At 48.0% G+C, this 18,204-nt stretch overlaps 1 protein-coding gene across 1 annotated transcript in view; it reads left to right on the forward strand.

Annotated features, from left to right (window-relative positions):
- PRR15L (proline rich 15 like) overlaps window positions 1-4,531 on the forward strand; it is a 131,296-nt gene extending 126,765 nt beyond the window's left edge. The window contains exon 2 of the mRNA XM_069634637.1: window positions 4,072-4,531. Within this exon, the coding sequence (XP_069490738.1) occupies window positions 4,126-4,446 (321 nt within the window). The 5' untranslated portion in view covers window positions 4,072-4,125 and the 3' untranslated portion in view covers window positions 4,447-4,531. The remainder of the gene's footprint in view (window positions 1-4,071) is intronic.
- The last annotated feature ends 13,673 nt before the right edge of the window (window positions 4,532-18,204 follow it).

An 18,204-nucleotide genomic window follows, 5' to 3' on the forward strand; every position in this document is an offset into this window, starting at 1 on the left:
TTTCACACTTAAAGGAGAGAGTTAACTGCTTGTAACATTGAAGATGCACTAGAATAGTCTCATTAAAATGAGTAAAGAAGTTAGAAGCCCCCAGACAAATAAGTGTGCCCCTCCCCCACGGCCTGCTAAGTTAGCGCCTCTCCCAACATTTGAAGAATCAGCCCCCCGAAATGTAGGTTTTATTTCGCCCCTGAACACAAGCACACAGTCCATTCACCATATACACGCACGCACACCCAGCCATCCATACATTTAAGTGTGCACTCTTTCACCATACAGCAAAACAGAAGGTGATGGCTGGAAGGTTTTGAATTAATCCTAACCACGGGCAAAGCTCTGGGCAACCCTCCAGACCATTGTTTTTCAGCCTGCCAAGCCATTACAGAAAGGGAAAAACCATATGCAAATCAGGCTTGGTCCTACCCCAAAAGGGGCAGTCTAGCCCGAACTGCTAGGTCACATCCCTTCTGCACAAGACCACAAGCATTCCCAGACATGTTTCAGCCTTGTTGGGCGTCATCAGTGAGAAGTAGCTTGGGTCTCTAGGCCCGGCAGACTCGGGACCCACGTCTGGGCATACCTGTCCCACTCAGGGTGACTCTTTCACCATACAGGCACACCCAGTCGCACCTTGAAAGACTTGTGTATAGGCAGGTTATAAATGCCATATCATATCATATCCATACATTTAAGTGTGCACCCTTTCACCATACAGACACACACACCCAGGCGCCCACCCACACATTTAAGTGTGTACCCTTCTACCATACACTCACACAGGCAGCCACCTATACAATTAAGTGTGCACCCTTTCACCAGGCAGGCACACCCAGGCAGCCACCCATACATTTAAGTGTGCACCCTTTCACCATACACGCACACTCATACACACAACCAGTCACCCATACATGTGTGTGCACCCTTTCACCATACACTCACACAGGCAGCCACCTACACATTTAAGTGTATACCCTTTCACAATACACTCACGCACGTCACAGGGTTAGGGGAGCCATATTACTTCAAAAAGAAATTGTTTATTTTTGAAATCACTCCGATTTCATAAAGAGATTATTTCCGTTAAGGACCGAACCATAACAGAAATCATGTCTTTATGAAGGCATAGTGACTTCAAAAATAAACTATTTCGTTTTGAAGTCATGGGGCTCCCTCATGCCATGACATGGAGGCCTCCAGCCTGGGGTCTTCCATGTCATGGGGAGGGGGGAAGACATCAGACTTTTAAAAAAAAGTTTATTTTTGTAGTCACTCTGCCTTCATAAAGACATTATTTCTGTTACAGAAATAATGTCTTTATGAAGGCAGAGTGATTTCAAAAAAAAAATTAAAAAATTAAAGATTTAAAAAATATTTTTTTCATTTTTTTTTTCTGCAAGTTGGACCCCCTCCCAGGATATGTGCTAGCGGGACCCCCCCAGCCCCGCAGGGGCTGCGGGGGCTCCTGTTACACCAGTGTACACACCAGTTCCAAAGCCGGCGGTAAAAGGCAATGCAGCCGTCAGTTGTACATTTAGCGAGCATTGTGCATTACACGACAGTGCCAAAGCCGGCGGTAAAAGGCAATGCAGCCGTCAGTTGTACCTGTAGCGAGCATTGTGCATTACACAACAGTGCCAAAGCCGACGGTAAAAGGAAATGCAGCCATCGCAGGCGTTTTATTTTTAATTTTTTTAAGTATTCCAGCATTGCTGGATGCAAAGACTATTCTGTTACAATGCTTTGCATTTTTCAGGTTATAAGCTATCAATGTATTTATTTTTTTAGCAACCGGCCAGGGCTGTTAAACAATTATTCACCAGAACGGTTATAAACCAAATAAATGCCCCAATTCACAGAAGCGTTTTATAATGACAAAACCCCTGTGTAAATTAGGCCCAAAGATTCATTTGATCGGAGGTCCACTATCAGCCCTGCCCCCTCTAGACCATGCCCCCTTAGGCACCCCACCAAACTCCTCCCCCACCCCAGCCCTTGTGGGATCCCCTATCACATTTTTTCCATTTCCACCCCTGGTTGTGTGCATAGGGATTTGCACTGATTCTGGCCAACTGAAAGCACTGATGGGCAAGGGGCGAGAAGAGGGGGAAAGAGGGGTAATTGGAGGGTGCTGTACTGGTTGCTTGTATAGTGCAGAATGCTTTTGGCTGTGCCAGCGTTGAATCGCTAGCAAGAACCATTCCCGCAATTAAAATAGTTTCAGGTAGGATGATAACGAGAAATAAATAAAGCAATCAGACATTAAAGGGCAAAAAAACAGATTAAGCAACACCATAAACCCCCCGCCCTTTCCTTCGCATCAATTGCACCCCGCTCACCAAGTGCAGGTGGGTGGGCTACACCACTGAAGGCAGAATAATAGAAGGAACCTTGGGGGCAAAGCCGCAGAGATCCGCATGGCACCCTCTACCACCAGCAGCAGCTGCTCAGTCTCCTTGACCTCAAAGAGGATGTTTATCTGAAGTGTTGGTGCACATTTTCAATAGCCAGACCCGCCTAGTCTCCGGGTTTATCCCAGAGACTCTGGGTTTTTACACTCTTCTCCGGATCCCCTGGGGGTCTCCAGGGAAGAGCGTGGAGTCTCTGGGATTTCCTGCCCTCCCAGTAACTCCGCCCATGCCTCTGTGTGATTGGCTACAAACAGACTGCTAGTGCCCAATCACCTGGAGACTTGGGTGGAGACAAAGAGTTGAGGACAAATCCCGCTCAAATTGACGTCATTGGATGTCATGTCGGTTTGGTAAAAAATAAAAATGTGCACATGGTGGGCCAAGTCTCAGAGAAAAGGGGTGGGGCGTCTGAGGACGTCATAATTCGGGTTTTCCTTTGCAAATATAGGCAGGTCTATCTGTATTAAAAAAGTGAAGGGGGATAGTTGTTTAAATACTGGACTTTTAAAAAACATTATAAGCCGTTTGGATGCTTCCAAATGTGTGCAACTACTGTTGTCAAAATGGCTGCATTGGCGCACAAACTACTGTTGGAAGTCACAACGGCTTTCCCTTTGCCACCAACAGGACCATTCGCTGATATCAAGGCTGCGTCCTTGCGATTTTCAAATCCAAAAATTCTGCAAGTTGGGGATGGGTTTGTCCATTTTCTGTACAAAATTAATCAGCTTTAAAGACAATTGGATTACGCAAAAAAAGAAAAACATTGTTATTTCTTTGCAACGGGTAAATATTTGTTTTGTTTAATGGGATGGATTCTGCACTGCACAGAACAAGCAGGTTCCTTTACAGTTATTAGGGCCCGACCCTGAAGACTATATAACCACATTTCTTTTGTATCAATCGGGGGTAGGATATGGGGCTTGTACCAGAGGCACTTTACAGTAGTAACCATATAAACAAAGCAGACCGATCAGAGGGTAATTTACACTGCAGCGAGGAGGTGGGGGTGAAGAATGTTCTGGAAGAGGGCAGAGGTGCATTGGTACACAGAATTGAGATGTTACAGGCTAGCAGATAAGTTGCTGCATGAGCAAGCAATTGAATGCAGTGGTTAGCAAACCTTTGATTCTTTAGATGTTTTGTCCTCCAACCACCATGACCCCTAACCATTGGCGTTTGTAGCTAGGGCTGCTGGGAGTAGTAGGCCCAAACATCTGAGGAACCGCAGGTTGCACACCACTCATTTACAGTGAAAATCGAGGGGCATTGAGGTTAGTTCGGGGTACCTTATAGGCCAAGGACCTGTCTCTTAAGAGCTTTTTTAAATGCTTGAACCGTGGAGGACCATACTAGCTGTTCATGGCCTCAGCACATGACTATTGGTGAAATTCAGATGTGGTCTGTAAATACATGGTATATGTAAAAGTTGTGGCTTGGTGTGTTGATGTGCAGCACGGAAAGAAACTTGAAAAAAACCTGCGATGCTCAAAAGCTTGTTAGATTCGTGGCGGGGCAGTTAAATTGCTTAAACAATTAATGATCTTGGTAGACACCTCTTCAGGGCAGTCGCGTAGATTCTGTGATATTTAGCACACCCTTGGCAGATTTGCTTAGTAACATATTGATCACAGTCTGATGTCTTCTCTGTTTTCCTCCCTAGGGCAGCTGGACGTTTCTTCCCTCCCTCCCATTCCCCTGTTTTGGCGGACTTGTCATGGCCGACAACTCCTACAGCTGGTGGAAGTTGACCTTCCTTCGCAAGAAGAAGTCCACCCCTAAAGTGCTGTATGAAATCCCGGCGGACTACTCCAGCACTGAAAAGCAGGAGGCGGCCCAGACGGCAGGAGCAGCACTGCCTGATGGTGCCAGCGACAGTGAATTCAATGCCCGGCTGGAAAAAATCGTGGACAAAAGCACCAAAGGGAAGCACGTCAAGGTGTCAAACTCAGGACGATTTAAGGAGAAGAAGAAGGTCCGGGCCACCTTGGCAGAAAACCCAGCCTTGTTTGGGGAGAGTGGTGGCGGTGAGCAGTGATACACGTCACACCCAAACAAATGCCTTCCGGGAGCAGGATGGGACTGTTCAAGAATCCTGGATTCCCCAGACATCGGTTCAACAATGAAGTCATCCCAACCTTACCCTAGGGGAAGCCTGGCCTCCGTTCATGCAGACTATGACCAGGGCATTGCTTGAGGGTGGGATGAGGGAGCAACAAAAAAGAGGTTTATTTTTAACAAAAATTCTATTTAAATGATCATCTAAGGAGGCCAAGCGGTCCAAGTCATAGGTTCTACAGGTTGGACAAGGGGGCACATGTAAGTGGTCTCCTACGGCCAAGCCACGCATAAGGGAGTAGAGAATCATGTTTTCTAAGAAGGTGTGGGGTGCACTCCGATGCAATCAGCCCCCTCCACCTCAAAGTGGGAATGAGATGCAATGGCTAAGATTTTGATGGCATCTAAGGACCAACCAGTCCAGCTTCTCTCCTCCTTTCCCAGCTCTCCACAACACCAAGGCTGTACTATTCCAGAAGTAAAATGTTCTCAATCAATATTCTGGAGAAATGGATTACACAGTGCAGATACTCACAATGCTCCTGTGGTGTTGGCGGGAACCTAGGGTTCCAGTGGGCAGCTCCAGCACAGGCTGATCCTGGAGTGGCAGGTTCCTAATGAGTGGGAGGCACCTCCTTGCCCTATGTGTGAAAACCCAAGCCATGATTCCTTTGCTTCCTTCGACCTCCCACTCCGATCCCTCCAAGAGGGCAATAAGAACGCCTCACCCTAAAAAGACAGAAACCATCATACTTGAGGCAGGAACCTCCAAAGTCCAATGAGACCACCAGACTGAGCCTCTGCAGTGTGAGGACGCGGATCACCCAGATGAGTGACACAGTGCATCATAGCCACGAGTCATGATCCACACAAGTCGGTACCAGCATGAGATCTTCCCTGAGGAGGCCCCCAAGAACCCAGAGAAGGGCAGACCCCCATCCTTCTCAGCAGACTCCCCATCCTTCCCAGCAGACTCCCCGGTCCTCCATAAAGGTTTGCCCCACTCCTGAATTTGAGTCACCAAGCACTTTCCAATTGCAGTGAGGTCAGTGGCTATGAACAGGAGTAGGTTCTGGGCCTTCGTTGGACCCCTCCGCCCCAGCTTCATTGCAAGCCCCCTACCTATTTCACGCCTCGTGCTCTGCCGTACGCCTCCGCTCCCCTCGTGACCAGTGATTTGCGTGCTGCTTGGGTTACACTGCCTTTTGAACCTTCTACATGTAAACTAAGATTTGGGTGCAATGTCTGATTTGACGCGAGTGGGCACCGTCTTCCGCCACGTTCCCTTACCATTCAGCACATTACTTCTGGCAAGGGAAGGATGAGGTGTAACTTTGTGTGCCAGCGCTGGTCTTCCCTAGCCAGGGCCTATGCTGGCGACACGGATAAAGGGATCCACTCCTGAGATTTTCACAGGTTTCTCTTCCAAACTCCTGGAAGATGGATTTATTTTTTCAAACGTTTGTAAATGTTCTGTTTGTAAATAAAGCAGTCGAAATCCTATGTTTCTTTTGTCCCTGGAAAACAAAAATCAGATGTAAATGTTGGCATAATTGGCATCAATGGTGGTGCCATTATCATTGTTATTATTGGTGCCATGATTGGCCCCACAAGTGGAGTCGTGATCTCATCAATTGCTTCCGTCATTGTGGGAGTCATTAAGCAGGGTCATAATCAGCATCAATGTTGACAACATTATTTAAACAATGGTGCCATTTGTAGTGTCTAGTCACGTGATATTTTGGCATCAGCGAGGTCATTGCTGGCGGCCATGTCACATCATTGTTGATGCCAATGGTGTCTGCTTCAAAGACTTGTTTACCACAGGAAGTTACCGTACAGAGTGAAGAGGAAAATCGCTGATCTTGGTTACACAATTCAAGGAATGCTTTGGAAAACAAGTGTGTTTTTAAGTGTTTTATACAAAGGACACACTTTTCGATTGGACAAAAGAACACCTTCACTGCTAGAGTCATAACCTGTGGCGAATCTTAATTTGAGAATTCAAGTTTCAAATCGGATTTATTTACGGGTGGGGATCACCTACGGTAGGAAAAAGGAGTAATCCGGGAACAAATCAAGCTTAGCATCCTTGGGAGAAATCTAGAACAGCAGTGTCAGTATGGGTCAAATGATCACTTGTGCAGGGTTTCACTATTGTGAGGGTACTGGTCTCCTCCCGGATCTCTAGCAAAAAAGAGAGTGTCAAGGAAACAACATAGCGCCCAACCACTTCATCTCCCAAGTCTCAGTCCCAGCAACATGGAGCCCAGCCACCTCATTCTCTCAGGAGCCATTCTCTAGGATATGGAGCCCAGCTGCATTATTCTCTCAGGAGCCATGCTCTTTGATATAGAGCCCAGCCGCCTTATTCTCTCAGGAGCCACTCTCTGGGATATGGAGCCCAGCCGCATTATTCTCTCAGGAGCCATTCTCTGGGATATAGAGCCCAGCCGCCTTATTCTCTCAGGACAGGAGTCATTTTCTGGGATATAGAACCCAGTCGCCTTATTCTCTCAGGGGCTATTCGCTTGGATATAGAGCCCAGCCGCCTTATTCTCTCAGGGGATATTCTCTTTGATATAGAGCCCAGCTGCATTATTCTCTCAGGAGCCATTCTCTGGGATATAGAGCCCAGCCGCCTTGTTTGCTCAGGGGCTATTCTCTGGGACATAGAGCCCAGCCACCTTATTCTCTCAGGGGCTATTCTCTTTGATATAGAGCCCAGCCGCATTATTCTCTCAGGAGCCATTCTCTGGGATATAGAGCCCAGCCGCCTTATTCTCTCAGGGGCTATTCTCTGGGATTTAGAGCCCAGCCGCCTTATTCTCTCAGGGGCTATTCTCTGGGATATAGAGCCCAGCCGCAGTATTCTCTCAGGGGCCATTCTCTGGGATATAGAGGCCAGCTGCCTCATTCTCTCAGGAGTCATTTTCTGGGATATAGAGCCCAGCAGCCTTATTCTCTCAGGGGCTATTCTCTTTGATATAGAGCCCAGCCGCATTATTCTCTCAGGAGCCATTCTTTGGGATATAGATCCCAGCCGCCTTATTCTCTCCTGGGCTATTCTCTGAGATGTAGAGCCCAGCCGCCTTATTCTCTCTGGGGCTATTCTCTGGGATATAGAGCCCAGCCGCATTATTCTCTCAGGAACCATTCTCTGGGACATAGAGGCCAGCTGCCTCATTCTCTCGGGAGTCATTCTCTGGGATATAGAGCCCAGCTGCCTCATTCTCTCAGGAGTCATTCTCTGGGATATAGAGCCCAGCGCCTTATTCTCTCAGGGGCCATTCTCTGGGATTTAGAGCCCAGCCGCCTTATTCTCTCAGGGGCTATTCTCTAGGATATAGAGCCCAGCCGCATCATTCTCTCAGGAGCCATTCTCTGGGATATAGAGGCCAGCTGCCTCATTCTCTCAGGAGTCATTCTCTAGGATATAGAGCCCAGCCGCCTTATTCTCTCAGGGGCTATTCTCTTTGATATAGAGCCCAGCCGCATTATTCTCTCAGGAGCCATCCTCTGGGATATAGAGCCCAGCCGCCTTATTCTCTCCGGGGCTATTCTCTGGGATATAGAGCCCAGCCACCTCATTCTCTCTGGGGCTATTCTCTGGGATATGGAGCCCAGCCGCATTATTCTCTCAGAAGCCATTCTCTGGGATATAGAGCCCAGCTGCATTATTCTCTCAGGAGCCATTCTCTGGGATATAGAGCCCAGCCGCCTTATTTTCTCAGGAGTCATTTTCTGGGATATAGAGCCCAGCCGCCTTATTCTCTCAGGGGCTATTCTCTTTGATATAGAGCCCAGCCGCATTATTCTCTCAGGAGCCATTCTCTGGGATATAGAGCCCAGCCGCCTTATTCTCTCAGGGGCTATTCGCTTGGATGTAGAGCCCAGCCGCCTTATTCTCTCAGGGGATATTCTCTTTGATATAAAGCCCAGCCGCATTATTCTCTCAGGAGCCATTCTCTGGGATATAGAGCCCAGCCGCCTTATTCTTTCAGGTGGTATTCTCTGGGATTTAGAGCCCAGCCGCCTTATTCTCTCAGGGGCTATTCTCTTTGATATAGAGCCCAGCCGCATTATTCTCTCAGGAGCCATTCTCTGGGATATAGAGCCCAGCCGCCTTATTCTCTCAGGGGCTATTCTCTGGGATATAGAGCCCAGCCGCATTATTCTCTCAGGAGCCATTTTCTGGGATATAGAGGCCAGCTGCCTCATTCTCTCAGGAGTCATTCTCTGGGATATAGAGCCCAGCCGCCTTATTCTCTCAGGGGCTATTCTCTTTGATATAGAGCCCAGCCGCATTATTCTCTCAGGAGCCATTCTCTGGGATATAGAGCCCAGCCGCCTTATTCTCTCAAGGGATATTCTCTGGGATATAGAGCCCAGCCGCCTTATTCTCTCTGGGGCTATTCTCTGGGATATAGAGCCCAGCCGCATTATTCTCTCAGGAGCCATTCTCTGGGATATAGAGGCCAGCTGCCTCATTCTCTCAGGAGTCATTCTCTGGGATATAGAGCCCAGCTGCCTCATTCTCTCAGGAGCCATTCTCTGGGATATAGAGCCCAGCCGCCTTATTCTTTCAGGTGGTATTCTCTGGGATTTAGAGCCCAGCCGCCTTATTCTCTCAGGGGCTATTCTCTATGATATAGAGCCCAGCCGCTTTATTTTCTCAGGAGCCATTCTCTGGGATATAGAGCCCAGTCGCCTTATTCTCTCAGGGGCTATTCGCTTGGATATAGAGCACAGCCGCCTTATTCTCTCAGGGGATATTCTCTTTGATATAGAGCCCAGCCGCATTATTCTCTCAGGAGCCATTCTCTGGGATATAGAGCCCAGCCGCCTTATTCTCTCAGGGGCTATTCTCTGGGATATAGAGCCCAGCCGCATTATTCTCTCAGGAGCCATTTTCTGGGATATAGAGGCCAGCTGCCTCATTCTCTCAGGAGTCATTCTCTGGGATATAGAGCCCAGCCGCCTTATTCTCTCAGGGGCTATTCTCTTTGATATAGAGCCCAGCCGCATTATTCTCTCAGGAGCCATTCTCTGGGATATAGAGCCCAGCCGCCTTATTCTCTCAAGGGATATTCTCTGGGATATAGAGCCCAGCCGCCTTATTCTCTCTGGGGCTATTCTCTGGGATATAGAGCCCAGCCGCATTATTCTCTCAGGAGCCATTCTCTGGGATATAGAGGCCAGCTGCCTCATTCTCTCAGGAGTCATTCTCTGGGATATAGAGCCCAGCTGCCTCATTCTCTCAGGAGCCATTCTCTGGGATATAGAGCCCAGCCGCCTTATTCTCTCAGGGGCTATTCTCTGGGATATAGAGCCCAGCCGCATTATTCTCTCAGGAGCCATTCTCTGGGGTATAGAGCCCAGCCGCATTATTCTCTCAGGAGCCATTCACGGGGATATATAACCCAGATATTTCTTGGCTAACGGTCAAAAGGATACAGCATCCCACCTCTTCCTTTCTCAGGTCTCATCCCAGGGTTATAGGGTCCAGCCAGTTCCTCTCTCGGGTCTCAATCCCAGGGATACAAAGCCCAGCCACTTCCTCTCTCAGGACTCATTCCCAGGCATATAGAGTCCAGCCGCTTCCTGTTTCTAGACTCATTCCCAGGGATATAAAGCCCAGCCACTTCCTCTTTCAAGCCTCTGAACCGGTAGGTCCTTTAAATGAGGAAGCGCGTCTCTAGCTGGATGGGGATGCAGAATAACTTGTACACCAATAATCAGACCGACTCAGGAAGTTGGCAAAACGTAATCTGTTTTAATTTCAATTGTCTAACACAGGGAATACAACGGACATCAAAAAACGTCTCACAGCATGATCTCAACACATTTAATAAAAAACACACTTATATAGCAAAAACCCATCATACGTGACGTTGTAATACGTGGCAAACTAAGAAAACCTACTTGGGATTATGATAGGTCTACGGGGAACATCTAGGTATACTTTCTGTAGGGGATTGGATTGTGATTGGAACTCTACACTCAGGTGGGCCACTTATGCCCACCCCTAGTGCAAGTCATCTTCAACATTTGTTAGATACACAACACACCATTGTCTCTCACACTATAGGGCTCCTCAATATATGGCTCTCTTTAATTGGTTGGCACGCTTGTATCCTTCTGGTATATTCAACCTGCTAGCAGCACGCAAGCTGGTATCCCAGGTGCTGGTGGGTGGACTTTACCATGCCTCCCCACCCAATTAGCCCATCATCCATCATCACTCATGCCTTTCGCCATCTGAATTGTCTTTGAATGCGGCCTTGCAAAGTATCACTGCTCCTGAGAATAGAAGGGAGTGTGAGCACATTCTTATCTTCAAGTCTCGAGGTAGCTTGCCCAAAATCTATTTCCATCTACCCCATGTGACAGGATATCGTGTTTTAGCTCCTTTCTTCACATGTAACAATATTAAATTAATAAAACTTGGCACTCATAGTGTCTTTCCATCGCACTTTAACAGGAGCTCGCCTCATTTCTCACGTTCTTTGTATCTCCTTGAATAGATCACCAGTTCTTGGCTGTCTCAACCCTTGACACTGGGCCAGACAGCCTTCTCGATTCTTCCTCCATCTTCAGCTGTTTTTCTCTGCTGCGCCACATTTTCAGTCCTTCTCTTGCACGGGTCCTGGCTTACTAAAGTTGCAAAATCGAATATCCAGATTCTATACATATATATGTATATATATATATATTAACGGCACCGCCTACAGTCTATTCACTACGCATAGGCAGCTTTCATGATTACTTTGTTACAGCGTCTGTACAATTATAAAACGGATTGCATTTTCTTCAGTGCTCTTTGTACGTGCATTCTTCATTTCACACATAAAATGTTACTCGATTCTTCCTTTCGTCATCAGATTCTACAAGGTCTATGCATTCTCTTCCTTGTCATCTCTTCTTGGTGCGTCGTCTTTACTTCATGTGACGTCACCAATCTTCTCTTTCATTCATCTTCACACTTTCTCAGGGACCTCCCCTAAGAGACTGTCATCTCTCTGCGGGTACATCTTATACGGCTTTCTTAATGGATACCTTGTTTCGAAGATTCTTCACGGTATAGGTATCATTACTGGCGTGGGAATGTCGCAATTTCCGGCTTCCGACATATAGACAAAATAGGGAAGGGACTTCCGGTGGAGGCATTTGGCTCCTCCTCTACATCGCTTTCCCAGGGGTATAGAGCCCAGCTCCTTCCTCTCTCAGGTCTCATTCCCAGGGATACAGAGCCCAGCCACTTCCTCTCTCAAGTCTCCTACTCAGGGATACAGAGCCCAGCCACTTGCTCTCTCAGGTTACATTCCCAGGGATACAGAGCCCAGCCACTTCCTCTCTCCGTTCTCATTCCCAAGAATATAAAGTCCAGCCACTTCCTCTCTCAGGTTTACTTCCCAGGGATACAGAGCCCAGCCACATCCTCTCTCAGGTCTCATTCCCAGGGATATAGAGCCCAGCTACTTCCTCTCTGAGGTCTCATTCCCATGGATACAGAGCCCAGCCACATCCTCTCTCAGGTCTCATTCCCAGGGATATAGAGCCCAGCTACTTCCTCTCTGAGGTCTCATTCCCATGGATACAGAGCCTAGCCACTTCCTCTCTCCGTTCTCATTCCCAGGAATATCAAGTACAGCCACTTCCTCTCTCAGGTCTCATTCCCAGGGATACAGAGCCCAGCCACTTCCTCTCTCCATTCTCATTCCCAGGAATATAAAGTCCAGCCACTTCCTCTCTCAGGTCTCATTCCCAGGGATATAAAGCCCAGCCACTTCCTCTCTCAAGTCTCATACCCAGGGATACAGAGCCCAGCCACTTCCTCTCTCAGGTTTCATTCCCAGGGATACAGAGCCCAGCCACTTCCTCTCTCCATTCTCATTCCCAGGAATATGAAGTCCAGCCACTTCCTCTCTCAGGTCTCATTCCCAGGGATATAAAGCCCAGCCACTTCATCTCTCAGATCTCATTCCCAGGGATACAGAGCCCAACTTCCTTTCTCTGGTCTCATTTGCAGGGATATAGAACCCCAGCTACATCTGATCTCAGGTTGCACTACCAGGCATTTAGAGCCAAGCCGCTTCTTGGCTCACTGTCACAAAGATATAAACTCAGCCACTTCTTGGCACGTATTCACAAGGCTATAGAGCCCAGACACTTCTTCTCTCAGGTCGCATCCCAGGGATAGAGCACAGTCGCTTCTTCTCTCAGGTCTACCTTCCAGGGATAGAGTCCAGTTGCTTCTTCTCTCCGTTCTAATTCCCAGAAATATAAAGCCCAGCCACTTCCTCTCTCAAGTCACATTCCCAGGAATATAGAGACCAGCCACTTCCTCTCTGAGGACTCATTCCCAGGAATATCAAGCCCATCCACTTCCTCTATTAGGTCTCATACCCAGGGATACAGAGCCCAGCCACTCCCTCTCTCAGGTTTACTTCCCAGGGATACAGAGCCCAGCCACATCCTCTCTCAGGTCTCATTCCCAGGGATATAGAGCCCAGCTACTTCCTCTCTGAGGTCTCATTCCCATGGATACAGAGCCTAGCCACTTCCTCTCTCAGGTCTCATTCCCAGGGATATAAAGCCCAGCCACTTCCTCTCTAAGGTCTCATTCCCAGGGATATAATGCCCAGCCACTTCCTCTCTAAGGTCTCATTCCCAGGGATATAATGCCCAGCCACTTCCTCCCTAAGGTCTCGTTCCCAGGGATACAAAGCCCAGCCACATCCTCTCTCAGGTCTCATTCCCAGGGATATGGAGCCCAGCCACTTCCTCTCTCAGGTCTCATTCCCAGGGATATAGAGCCCAGCCACTTCTTCTTTCAGGTCTCATTCCCAGGGATATAAAGGCCATCCACTTCTTCTTTCAGGTCTCATTCCCAGGGATATAAAGGCCATCCACTTCCTCTCTAAGGTCTCATTCCCAGGGATATAAAGGCCATCCACTTCCTCTCTAAGGTCTCATTCCCAGGGATATAAAGGCCATCCACTTCTTCTTTCAGGTCTCATTCCCAGGGATATAAAGCCCAGCCACTTCCTCTCTCAGGTCTCATTCCCAGGGATACAGAGCCCAGCCACTTCCTCTCTCAGGTCTCATTCCCAGGGATATAGAGCCCAGCCACTTCTTCTTTCAGGTCTCATTCCCAGGGATATAAAGGCCATCCACTTCCTCTCCGAGGTCTCATTCCCAGGGATATAGAGCACAGACACTTCCTCTCTGAGGTCTCATCCCAGGGATATAGAGCCCAGCCACTTCCTCTCTAAGGTCTCATTCCCAGGGATACAGAGCCCAGCCACTTTCCTGGGTCATTCCCAGGGATACAGAGCCCAGCCACTCCCTTTCCTGGGTCTAATTCCCAGGGATATAGAGCCCAGCCAGTTCCTCTCTCAGGTCTCATTCCCAGGGATACAGAGCGCAGCCACTTCTTTTCTCTGGTCTCATTCCCAGGGATATAGACCCCCAGCTACTTCGGCTCTCAGGTTGCACTACCAGGCATTTAGAGCCAAACCGCTTCTTGGCTCACTGTCACAAAGATATAAACTCAGCCACTTCTTGGCACAAAGTCACAAGGCTATAGAGCCCAGCCACTTCCTCTCTAAGGTCTCATCCGAGGGATAGAGCACAGTCGCTTCTTCTCTCAGGTCTACCTTCCAGGGATAGACTCCAATCGCTTCTTCTCTCAGGTCTCATCCCAGGGATAGAGCCCAGACACTTCCTCTCTCATGTCTACCTTCCAGGGATAGAGTCCAGTCGCTTCTTCTCTCAGGTCTATCTTCCAGGAATAGAGTCCAGACGCTTCTTCTCCCGGGTCTCATCCCAGGGATAGAGCACAGTCGCTTCTTCTCTCAGGTCTCATCCCAGGGATAGAGCCCAGACACTTCCTCTCTCAGGTCTACCTTCCAGGGATAGAGTCCAGTCGCTTCTTCTCTCAGGTCTCATCCCAGGGATAGAGCCCAGACACTTCCTCTCTCAGGTCTACCTTCCAGGGATAGAGTCCAGTCGCTTCTTTGCCACAAGTCCTCTTCACAGGAGTGTAGCAGCCTTCTTGCTATCTGTAGTACACACCAAGGGCATAGAGCCTGGTCCACTGCTTTCTGGTGCTGGGTTATAGAGCCCCAGGTCCCTATAACTGATATGATGCACTTCTCACTCTGGCAGGGATTTCAGATTAAACATTTCATGTATCGCTCTCCCCTCTCTCTTGGTATCAAAAATAAGTGGGCTTAATTGTATTCAAATCCATTGTAAAATAGTCTTTCTGGCATGCCAAGATAGATAGAATTAGCACAAGGTTGCCCAACTCCACGCCTCGAGGGCCAGAATCCTGACGGGTTTTCAGGTTATCCCTCATTAATATTCATGAACAAGTTTCATATATTTAGTAACATTGTATGCAAATGTATCTCATGAATATTAATTAGGGATATCCTGAAAATCCGACATGTTTCCGTCTCTCAAGGACTGGAGTTGGACAACCCTGAATTAGCCTACCATAATCTGGATAGTAGTCTGCTCTGAGCATAGAAGTTGTTTGGGCCTAGTTAAGCGAATGTCATGTGATGTTACGCAGGCAATGTACGTGGAGATGACGGCTCTTCGCTTCTTGCAGGATTCGAGGTGTACCTCCATCAGAGCACTCAGGAACAAGGGTTGTGGGGCAAAGCAGGTGGATCGGGCAAAGCAGGTAGATTACACAAATGACAAGCTCTCAGAGGCAAGTTAAATGGTGTGCCTATTACCAGATTTGCTGCCATTTTAAGCCAACCAGTTGGTCTGCACCCATCTGTGAACCTCTGCCAAGCAGGCCTCTGCTGCCTGAGGCTGGCTACGGGTCTTTCCTAGCAGCCTCTGTCCCTCACCTCTAGGCAGGCGGCTAGATGAGTGTCAATGGAGGGTGATGCAAGTACAGCTTGTGCTGTGCAAAGAACTCTGCTAGTGGGAACAGGTTTATAGTGACATTATTTTCGAATGTAATACTTTCGAATGCTTTAATGTCAATTTTTTTTTTTTTTAATGGGGGGTTCCCCTCAACCCCCCAGTTTCTTTTAATTGACCCTTTTTTTACTAACTAAACCCAACAAAAAAACCTATGAAATAAAAAAAATATATATTCGAAATTATTTTTTCGATATTTTTTTTTTCGACATTAATGCATTCGAAATTTTAACTGGATACCGTGGGAACACATGGCTATTGAAAAGGAGGCGGGGGATCCTGTGAAATCCTGCGGTGTGGATGCACGTTAGGGGAGGGACGATGAGTTCTGCACTTGCTGGGATCCATTTGTCAAGAAGAACAGCTGGGGTGTATGCTCAATCCGCATCTAGGCCCCAAGGCAGCGGAATATTTTATTTTGAGGTTTTGTAATGCGCCAGATTGTGGTGCAACCGCTTTAATGTGCCGAAGAAGGTAGAATTTCAATACCGTATCACATTGTATTGCACATTCCTGGATGCAAAAGCAAGACAAAGTCCAGGGAAATGAGAAATGCAGTGAGAGAGCGTCTACAGAGTGAGAGGCACGTGGGTAGTTGCTGAAAGGCAGTGGCCATCAGGCGGGCTTGGGGTTGGTGGAGGATTCTGTTGCAGGACAGTTGACATCTCATTTCCTCAGCGAGAGTGGTCCAATGTTTGAAGAGCAGCCTGGCGGTGGCACCTGCTGAACCTGGGCGCACGGAACAGGCTCAGAGTTCCTGGATGGGATAGGCCCCTCCTCAGCAGCAGCCAGCAGTTAATTCCATTTAGAATATCCACCCATACAGACCCAGTAGCATGGGCCTGCCTAAAGCCAGACTGAGCCTCATGGGACCTCCTGGCCTCCCAGTGCTCTAGGAGACTGTGCTCTAGGAGACTATGTGATGGTCCTGCCATACAGGCACAGCTACCGCCATGATCGTAATGAGGCCCATTATCTGGTGTTAGGTAGGTTCTTGTACAACCCTCTGGTGAGGACTGTGTAACCATCTAATCTAATCTATAATGTGCCAGGTGCAACAGGGTTCAGACAGCGTAAACAAGTTGAGCACCAGTGCGTCTCTGGAGGGCCACAATCACCCGACTGCCCTACAATGCCCTGTTCTAGGTTTCTGGACACACACCTTCATTGGGCCTCATTGTAATAGTGGCAGGAACGGTATGAACGGTGCCGGGAAGGCACCAGCGCCGTTGATAACGGTGCCGGTGCAATCACGGGTTCTGCTTGCGGGACCCTGACAGCCCTTCAGGTCTTGTGATTGCAACGGCACCGTTATCAACGGTGCCGTTGTAACCATGCTCCTATGTGGCAGAATGGGGATCGGGAGGCCGGCAATACCGTCACCCGCGAACGGGCAATTACCAGCCCATTCATCTCGTAAGGGGCCGGTTATTGCCCAATCGCAGGTAGCGGGGCCGGTAGCGAGCATGGCGATAGCCGTGCCTGCCATACAGGCACAGCTACCGCCATGATCGTAATGAGGCCCATTATCTGGTGTTAGGTAGGTTCTTGTACAACCCTCTGGTGAGGACTGTGTAACCATCTAATCTAAAGGCAGAACGACATTTCTCACCAAAAGCAAAGGCAACACTCCACGGCTGCAGATGTGGCAGAGCAATCGGGCTTAACTCGAAGTGGGTTAAGAAGGATGGCAGTGAAGTACAGTTATTCCACACGGTTAACCAAAGAAACCACACAAGACAGGTATACTGAAAAACATACACCTTTAATAAATCACACATATATATCATTAGGTTAAAATGTAACACAAATGAAAGATATGTAAAAACAGATAACAGATACACTCCAAAACCACATGTGTAGCCTGCTGTCTGCTGATAGGCAGAACGCAGGGCTAAGACATGGGAAGGAAAGGGGAACCCCAAGCAACAAATATATAGGATTCTGTGGTCTACAACCTGCTATTCACCAGATGTCTTGGACTATTACTCCCAGGATTCCTCACCATTGGCTATGCTGGCTGGGCCCGATAGAGGTTGTAGTCCAGAACATCTGGAGAGCCACAAATTAGTGTAGTTATAATCAGGTGCCCAGATGCCAATGCACAGTACACAGTCACAGTAATTCCTAACCCGCCAGAATATATTAACATGAATGTGAATAAATATTGCACGTAGAGGGAGGAAACGGGTTAATAGTTTGGAATATAAAGCTGGAGGCCCCCAATCGTCAGAACACAATTAGGCTTATGGCACCGGAGTCATTACAATAGCTAGTAATACTTTACATTTATACAATGTAACAAGGCATTTTTCACTGACATAAGTGCAATATAAGGTTTTAAAATTACATATCAATTCAGTTGTACTTGAAAAAGTTCTAGTCCTTGTCCTAAAACTCCATGGACCTAAGGGGGAACGGCATCATGGGCAATTGCAGACAATCACCTTTTTTGATCTCTTTAGAAGAGTTTCAGGTAAGTTCAAAAGTTCCCCATGAGAATCAACTGGACAAAGTCGGTAGGTATAGCTGTGCTTATAAATGCAAATCATATATGAGGGAAAGAAAGGCAAGTCCCAGTTCTACCCCAAAGATGCAGAGAAGACCTCAGCCAACCCCAGCAGATGCCAGAGGAGATCCTCCTGAAGAGCACATATGGCAGATTTGAGACCCAGCAGCCCCAGCAAGAAGAGAATCGCAGCAGGATTCAGGGCAATAGTCTATGGCAAAACCAGTGACGAGGGGAACTGCAACAATAATAGACTGGGCCCCCTGAGGGTATATTGAA

This window comes from Ambystoma mexicanum, chromosome 13 (genome assembly GCF_040938575.1).
Source record: "Ambystoma mexicanum isolate Mex_15411 chromosome 13, UKY_AmexF1_1, whole genome shotgun sequence".
Classification (NCBI taxonomy): domain Eukaryota; kingdom Metazoa; phylum Chordata; class Amphibia; order Caudata; family Ambystomatidae; genus Ambystoma; species Ambystoma mexicanum.